Source organism: Gordionus sp. m RMFG-2023, chromosome 3, assembly GCF_954871325.1.
Source record: "Gordionus sp. m RMFG-2023 chromosome 3, tfGorSpeb1-WG-v2, whole genome shotgun sequence".
Taxonomy (NCBI): Eukaryota; Metazoa; Nematomorpha; class Gordioida; order Chordodea; family Parachordodidae; genus Gordionus; species Gordionus sp. m RMFG-2023.
In genome coordinates, this window is record NC_088777.1 from 26345815 (window position 1) to 26355004 (window position 9190).

The 9190-nt window shown below is 27.8% G+C and overlaps 1 protein-coding gene across 11 annotated transcripts in view; it reads right to left on the minus strand.

Annotated features, from left to right (window-relative positions):
* LOC135925905 (syntaxin-8-like) overlaps positions 1-8653 on the minus strand; it is an 87937-nt gene extending 79284 nt beyond the window's left edge. For all 11 annotated transcript variants that reach the window (XR_010571754.1, XR_010571756.1, XR_010571755.1 and 8 more), the window contains exons 1-3: positions 8551-8653; positions 8409-8508; positions 8267-8361 (exon numbers count right to left, since the gene is read on the minus strand). Coding sequence is in view for 8 of the 11 variants with exons in the window: in XM_065461471.1 (XP_065317543.1) it covers positions 8267-8361; positions 8409-8508; positions 8551-8567 (212 nt within the window). In the remaining 3 variants the exon portion in view is untranslated. The remainder of the gene's footprint in view (positions 1-8266; positions 8362-8408; positions 8509-8550) is intronic.
* Between the last annotated feature and the right edge of the window lie 537 nt (positions 8654-9190).

Consider the following 9190-nt stretch of genomic DNA (forward strand, 5'->3'; position numbering starts at 1 on the left):
ATAGTTCTCGATAAACTCAAAAATCGAACACCAGAATTTTTAATTAGATATAGAAGTAACTTAGAAGAAAATAAGGAAATAAGAGATATAAAGACAATAGAGGTAAATACAGTCGAAAATAAACAAGAAGGAATTAATAAAATGGTAGAACTGAATGTTGTTGAGGACAATTTTAACAAAGAAATAAAGATTATTTTGAATAGATATAAGGAAGTCTTTAAAGAAGAATTAGGGACTTTTAGAGATTTTGAAGTAGATATAAGATTAGAACAAGATTATCGACCTAAATTTTGCAGCACAAGAAGATTGCCGTTTTCGTGGAGAGAAGATATAAATAAGGAATTAGACAAATGGTTAAAAGAAGGAATTATAAAACCAATAGTGCATAGTGTATGGGCAACACCGTTAGTTCCCATAAAACCAGATAACAGTTTAAGACTGTTTATAGACTATAGAGTATCAGTTAACCCGTGGGTAATAAACGAAAGATATCCATTACCTAGAATAGAACAATTGCTGGTTAATTTAAGAGGAGCAACAATTTTTTCAAAAATAGATTTTTCGAATGCTTACTTGCAAATAAAAGTAAGTGAGAGAACAAGTAAGATATTAACGATTACAACGCATAGAGGATTATTTGCTTTTTGTCGTTTACCTGGTTTGAAAGTATCAGCTCCAATATTTCAAAGAACTATGGCGGCATTATTTCAAGGAATAAAGGGAATAATGTATTATTTAGACGATGTTTTGATATCTGGTAGAACAGAAGAAGAACACAATGCTAGGTTAGTTAAAGTGTTAGATATTATATTAGAAAATGGTTTAAAAGCTAATATTAATAAAAAAAGTGTTTTTGGAACAAGAAAAATAAAGTATTTAGGACATATTGTAAAGGGAGATGAAATTACTCCAATTGCAAAGAATATAGATAAGATAATGAATATGAGAGCCCCAAATAATAAGACTGAAGTACAGGCGTTCTTGGGAGTAACGAATTATTATCATCGGTTTGTTAAAAATTTTGCAGAAATCGCCTAACCGTTATATGATTTATTAAAGAAAAATAAAAAGTTTGAATGGGGAGAAACACAGGAGAAAAGTTTCGAAACATTGAAGATAAAGAGTAGAGAAACCGATTTTAAATTATTTTAATGAGAAATTGGATATTATATTAGCGGTTGATGCATCTAATGAAGGTATAGGAGGAGTTTTATTACAGATGACCGATAAGGTTGAGAAACCGATTTTATTTTTATCGAGACGGTTTAATAGCACTGAGAAAAATTATTCCACGATCGAGAGAGAGGCTCTGGCTGAGAAATTCGGGCTAGAGAAGTGCAAAGAAAATCTGATTGGAAGAAGGTTTATTTTATATACGGATCATAAGCCGTTGGTAGATTTATTCAAAAAAGAAAATAAAGAACTTATGATGTCACCAAGACTACAGAGATAATTAATTTTAGTTGGTAATTTCGATTTTGAGATAAGATTCAGAGCAGGTAAACAAAATTGTTTACCAGATATATTATCGAGATTGTTTAAAAAAGACAGTACAAACAAGGATACAGTAATCAATAGTTTAGAATATATAGAAGAGGAGGAAAAATTAAATAGTAAAGTTATAAGAGCTTTGAAGATAGATACAAGAGAAGAACCGATAACGTTTGAAAGAATAGAGGAAATATCCAAAAAAGATGAAGAATTAATAAGAATTAGAACTTGTTTGAAAGGAGAGGCAGAACGGAAAGGTGAAGACAAAGCTTTTAAAAATATTAGGAATGAATTAAATATAGAAGACAATTGTTTATTGAGAGGATATCGATTAGTGATACCGATTAAGTTAAGAAAAGATACATTAGCCGTATTACATTCAGGACATCAAGGCATAGAAAGAATGAAGAATAAAGCAAGAGAATATATTTGGTGGCCCAAGATGAATAGTGAAATTGAAGAATTAGCTAGAAGCTGCGAGACATGTAACATGTGGGCTAATGTACCACCAAAGAATAAAGCAGATAAATGGCCAGAAACGGACATTCCATGTAAAAGAATACATGTAGATTTTTTAGAATATGAAAAAAGAAGATGTTTTATTATGGTAGATGCTGGATCTAAATGGATAGATTGTCAACAGGTTTCAGGTTTAACGACGAAAATAGCGTTGACTAAAATAAAAGATTTTGCAGGTAAATATGGATTAATGGAAACTTTAGTTTCGGATGGAGGCCCAGCATTTAAAGGTAGAGTTTTTAATCAATTTTGTGATAGGTGGAATATTAAACATTTAGTATCGCCACCACATTACCCGAGAAGTAATGGGCAAGCCGAGAGAATGGTAGCTATTGTTAAAAGCTGGCTAAAGAAAGAAAAATATGGAGAGGGAAAATGGTGGCTGTTATTATTAGCATATAACAATAGGAAAACGAGCAAAGGAAATTCACCATCAGAGATGTTTTTAGGTAGAAAAACAAGAACGGAATTAGATTTTTGCAAAAGGAGGATACATATGATGATAAATTTAAAGTTGGAAGTTGGGGGAAGGGTATAATAAGTAAGAATATAGGAAAAAAGAAAGTAGAAGTAGAGATTGAAGGGCAAGAAGGCACTTTTACTAGACACCTAAAACAAGTAAGACTGAGAAGCTTAGGGCAAGTAAAAGATATGGGAGATAATTAGAAGAAATAAATTGATGATAGACATTATTATGAGAATCATATTGATGATATACTTAATTATGAGAATCAATTGTGAAAGAGATAAATTGATGATAGACATAATTATATCATATTGATGATAGACATAATGATGAGAATCATAATTTATCAGGGGATACAATTAAAAGAAATAAATTGATGATAGACATTATTATGGGAATCATATTGATGATATACTTAATTATGAGAATCAATTGTTAAAGAGATAAATTGAGGATAGACATAATTATGAGAATCATATTGATGATAGACATAATGATGAGAATCATAATTTATCAGGGGATACAAGTAAAAGATAAATTGATGATAGACCTAATTTGAGAATCATATCGTTAGATGAAAGAAAATTGATGATAGACATAATTAGGAGAATCATAATTTCAAGAGATCAATGAGGAGAATAATCATTCTCGAGGAAATAAATTTAATGATAGACCTAATTATGAGGGTTTAAACGGTGAAGAAATTATCAGGTGAATAGTAGATTATTAGAAGATTATGAAAGATATATATTTTTATATTAATTTTATAGATGGCATCATATGTCAGAGTAGGAAACAAGATTATCAAGATGGAAATCAGGGAAGCAGATGGATCGGCCCAATCAAACAGATGGATCGAAGCGGCAAGGGTGCGCAACAAAGATACGGAGAGTTACTGCAGGAAATACCCAGAAGACAAAGGATAGAACGACGAATGGAGCCATATTGGGTTCGGAAGAATCGATTAGCATGTTGGGCATGCGGAGGAATGCATAAATTAAGGTTTTGTCCGACGACAACAACGTCCTCAATGAACGGTTCATTGGAAGTGCGAGAAGGTGGGGCACTAACGAAGGAAGCCTTGGAAAGCTAATCTTAAAGGGTGGAGGTGTTGTATGCAAATATATATATAAATGAGCCATTATTAATTTTGTGGTATTCAAATTTATATAGATTTTTATTAATTTTGTTGTATACAAATAAATATAATTAATTTGAAAATGTCTATGAATATAAATATTTTTTATTATAGTTGAAAAAGAAACATATAATTTTTGATTACTTATTTTTTTTGATGAATTTTTACAATATTATAATTTTGGAATATTAAAAGATGAATAAAATGAAAAAATTTTAAATTAAAGAAAATCATTCTTGAAGATAAAAAAAAAGGATATTCGAATTAATCTGGTTACGATCTCCGACTAGTGATTATTTTGAGGGTAACATCCGTAAGATTACCGAATTTAATAATTTTTATGTATTACATTATATTCAGTCTCTCCCACTAGCCGCGATAAATATCAATCCCATATTGGTACAACATTAAAAAAAATATAAGCTTATTTTTTTATTCCAAAGTACCCCTAAATTTAGCAAGAAGGCTTATATTATTTATTTCTTATTTTAAGTTGATTTTGTGCCTAGCTGGCACCTTTTGTGTTTTCTTTTGATTATTTTATATGAAATAACTAAGTCTATATAATATACAATGAATATACAATTTTGAACCTTTTTGAGATAAAAAACATTGCATAATAATATTTATGAATATAGAATTTTGAAGAAATTAAACAGATAGGAAAAAAATGTATAGCAGAGCCTTTCGATATAAACGATAATGAGGCAAAATTTTTAAATGAAGTTGAACTTTTTTTAAAGCCATTCCATAAAATAACTTTGGATTGGAACCGGAGTTTTATTTATGGCAAAGATGAAGAAAATTCTAGACAAGGCTTCCAAAAATCATCATGATAGTGATATTAAAAATGCGGCAAGTAAAAAATGTTGATAAAATGTGCAATATATAAAAACTACATGAGTACATTCAGCAATTATATAGCACCATGTTATATTAGCCCCCCCCCCAATAAACTCAGATGGTGTCTATGTCTAAATGCCAGGAAAGAGGTAATTAATGACATGTGGGGAGTGGATATATTCATTATTTCTATAATTTTATTAAAATGTCTAAGTTGCAAATTTATAACTCTTTTTAAATTTTATAATTATATTTTATTATAGTAGAATATTAATAAAATGAAATTTTTTTTATTTTTGCATATATCAATAATGAATATATGCGATGAAAAATAAATTATATAATTGATAGATATAATTTTATTCGTTGGTGGTTAGTAAATATAATATATCATATTTAATACGTTTATGAAGAAATAAATATAAAAATAAGGTATAAAAAATATTGTATTAGCAGAAAATAATCTAGGTTGTATATAAGTGTAGGAAATTTAATTTATAGCTCCAAATATTTATATACTTATTTTTTGTGTTTAACATCAATATTAATTTTATTATAGAAAAATTGTTTAGCCGCAATTTAAACAAGATTGTCTGATGAAAATAGACAAACAATCTATATTTTTACCTATGTGCGTCAAAAAACTTTAGAAATAACGATTATGACAATTGTCACTTATCTAGTGTACTTCTTCATTGAAATTATAATTTAACATATTTACATTCTATATTTTCACCTATTTACGTCCAAAAATTCAAAAAACTTTAAAAATAACGATTATGACAATTGTCACTTTTCTATGGTATATCTTCACTGAAATTTTGATTTAACATGTTTACAATATATATTTTTACCCATTTGCTTTAAAAAATTCAAAAAAACTTTAAAATAACAATTGTCACATATCTATGGTACATCTTCACTGATTTACAGCCTTATTTTTACTTATTTGCGTCAAAAAATTTCAAAAAAACTTTAGAAATAACGATTATGACAATTGTCACTTATCTAGGAAAAATCTTCACTGAAATTTTAATTTTATTTACAATCTATATTTTTACCCATTAGCGTCAAAAATAAACTACTATGTTTTAAAATATAGATTATGATATTTGTCATTTTTACAAAGGAACATCATCATTGAATTTATAATTTAACATATTCATTATATAAATTATATTTTTACCCTTTTGTGCCAAAAATTACAAAAATGTTAAAAAAATAACATGACAATTGTCACATTAAAATATTATAAGACGATCATGTAAAATAACATATAAAAATTTGATATAAATTATTTAAACTAGTTCATTTTAGTGTTGTTAAATGGCCCGTTTTGAGCCGATTTTTAAAAACGGCTAACTCAATATTTCGTCCAGAAAAATATTACGCAAGCCTCAAGATTTTGCTCATAGAAGGAACAAAGGTCTAGGCATATATTATCGAAATCTCGAGGCTTAGGCAGTATTTTCCTGGCTAAAATATTGAGTTAGCCGTTTTAAAAAATCGGCTCAAAATGAGCCGTTTAACAACACTAGTTCTTTTAATATACTAAAAAAATAGATAATTTTACAAAAATGATAAAAATAAACCTATAAAAGATTTCAACTAAAAGATTAATAATTCACAAAAAATTTATTAAAAAAGAAGATTTTAAATTCTTATCAATTCAAATTTTGCTTAAAATTTTTGCATGAAAACCAAAAATTAATTGTAAAAAAAATATTATACACCTATTCGAAATATTCGTCCTCTAGTCGGCTTAAGTTCACGACTCAAGTGGAAAACTCATGTTTTCCAAGTCGACTTGAGTTCATGACTCGAGTTGACTGGAGTTCACAATAGTCAACTTGAGTTCACGACTTGAGTCGACTTGACTTCACGACAAGTCGACCTGAGTTCATATCTCAAGTCGTCTTGAGATATCGACTTGAGTTCATATCTCGAGTCGTCTTGAGATATCGACTCGAGTTCACGACTTCAGTGAGTCGACTAATTCGACTAACGACTTAGACTCTGAGTCAGAGTCGGGTGAACTCTACTTTTTAACAACACTATAAGTGAGCATTGAATCATATAACAATATTGAATTCCGTAATATATGATAAATTAACTTTTTATCACATTTTAAAACATGAGACTTAGAAATGTATAAATGTGCTTATTGAATCTCTGACTGTAGCCTTGATTATTTATAATTTAGTAGCAGGAGAAAAAGTAATTAAATAGACTTGAGTCATCTTTGAAAAAAATGATAACCAAATAAGGTAAATTGGGTTTGGTAAATGAAAACTTAACAATGAATAATTTTTTACCCTCAAATAGACCTCTTTAAATACACTTTTTTCTTCCTTTTATTATTTTTTAAGCCAGAGCCCCTGAATTTTTATTTCAGGCCAGAGCCCGGTAGAAATTTCTATTTCTAATAATTGCATTGTCTTAATCATGGAGAATATTATTTTAATTTTATAAAAGAAACTAAAAAGTCATTTCTAATTTATTTTTTAGTAGCTCAAATTTTTAATTTTTTATTGAGTTCGAGTCCGACTTTGGGAGTTGGAAATAAAAAAGTCAAAAATCCATCTCATAAAAGAAAGGGTCACTTCCAAGATTGGGTGTGTCCCATCCAAATTATAACACATTTGGAAGGCGTCCAAGGAATATTTTTTTTTAATATTTATATATAAGCATTATTTTTTTAAGATGTGAAAATATTAAGAAATAAGGATTATTTATTTATATAATTTTTTATGCACTTTCTAAATGGAAGACATTTTGGAAATGATTTTACAGAAATAAAAGAAATTCGAATAATAATCAATGAATAAAAAGATTAAAATTTGTAATGTTTAAAAGAAATCTAATTATTTTATAATAGATAAAAAATGTTATTTTTGTTACATAATTAGTAACAAGAAAAGGATTTAAAAATATCTAATCATATATTCAGTCAACAATTTTTGGGAAATAAAAAAAAAATACAATTAATAATTAGTGGTCATAATGCAGCAAATATCGCCTTGATCATGAGAAACAGTACATTTAAAAATGTTTCTTGTTTAGGGCATCGTTTACAATTATAGTTTCCCTTTTTGCATAGAAAATACTCATTTTTTTTATTACAGGTAGTAAATAAAATTCACCATAAATATTGGCCAGGATTGGATGTATATTGAAAAATATTGTCAATTAGAAATTTGTGGATTGGCATAGCCTTAATATTTTTCACGAAAGTGGGGGTGGGGGGGTTAACCCCAAACCTCCTTCCTTTTGTCTTCAGTGACCTACATGTCAGCCTTGTGTCTAATTTTTTCAAATTTAAATTTAGCTTATTTATAACAATTACTACTTAAAAATGTTGTATTTTTCTTCTAATAATAAATTTTAGTATTGCAAACAAAATGATTGCCTAAATATACTGAAAAATTGTTTGTATTCAATAAATAAAATTTTTAGATATTGGCTTGGGAAAATTTTTTAAAACTCATTATGGGCTAAGGCCAGGCTTTAGAATTTAAATATGGGAAAGGCTAGGACCTAAAATTTTTGTTACTATGGGCCTGGAATGAACCTGATAAAAAATTAAGGCTTATGAAGGTCTACAGTCTAGATATCAATAATATGATAAAAGCATAATTTCACCTAATCAGTGGTGTATTAATGGGGGAGGGGTTAAAGGAGCATTAAAACCCTAAAAAATGTTCCCCAAATTTTAACTTATAAATGGGATTTTATTCTGGGCCAAATTTCCCACAGAGGGATCCCCAGTAAAGATTAAAAAATCATGTAATTAAATATTAAAATTTAACATTCCATTCGTTTTGTAAAGAAAAGTTGCTTCAGCTTTGAGATTTGATATTTCATTAGTATAATACTGCAAGCTTATTCGGATTTTTGATGATATCTTAAATATATTTAATATTTAAATCATCTATAACTTGGATAACAGACCTTAGCTTTATTAGAGCCATTATATTTAAAATTTGACAATTCATGAATTAATGCCATGATATCTTTACCCTTATGCACTAGGTTTTCGTGCCTACTATACCTATAATTAAAGTATATCAGGTTTCTTACATGATAAAATTACCAATTAGCTCGAATCATAAACGTTTCAAATCTTTTTTTTGCTAAATTGGAATACTAACAGCAATACATAAACAAAGAGCGGTGTAACTAAACTGAGAATTGACAGGTAAATTGAGAATTGACAGGTAAACTGAGAATTGACAGGTAAAATTTATTTTTATTTTTTAGCCTATCAATTTTATTTTAAAAATATAAATAAAATGTTTTTATTATGAATCAAATTTATCCATAATTAATTTTTTCTAAATAAATAAAATAGAATAAAGAAGAAATTGTAGTTCATAAATTTAAAATATGTATAGACAGGGTTGGGCAGTATCGCGGATACTTGTATCTTTTTTAAAATTTTGGAAAGTATCTTGTATCCAGTATCTAAGATACATATTATTTAAAAGTATTTGTATCTTAACCAACTTTGTATTCAAAAAGACACAGATAATTTAAAAAAATTTATATTGGTTATTAAAATTTAAAATGATATTGTTTTAAGATTTAAATGAAAAATTTAATCAAAATTTAGATATTTTAAGATAATCTTTGATATATGACGTTGGTCGTCATATAGCAATTTGCTAACAATTAGAACTACCATATTTGAATCGTTTTATATCTGTCTATTTTAAAATTATGGAAGAAGAAAA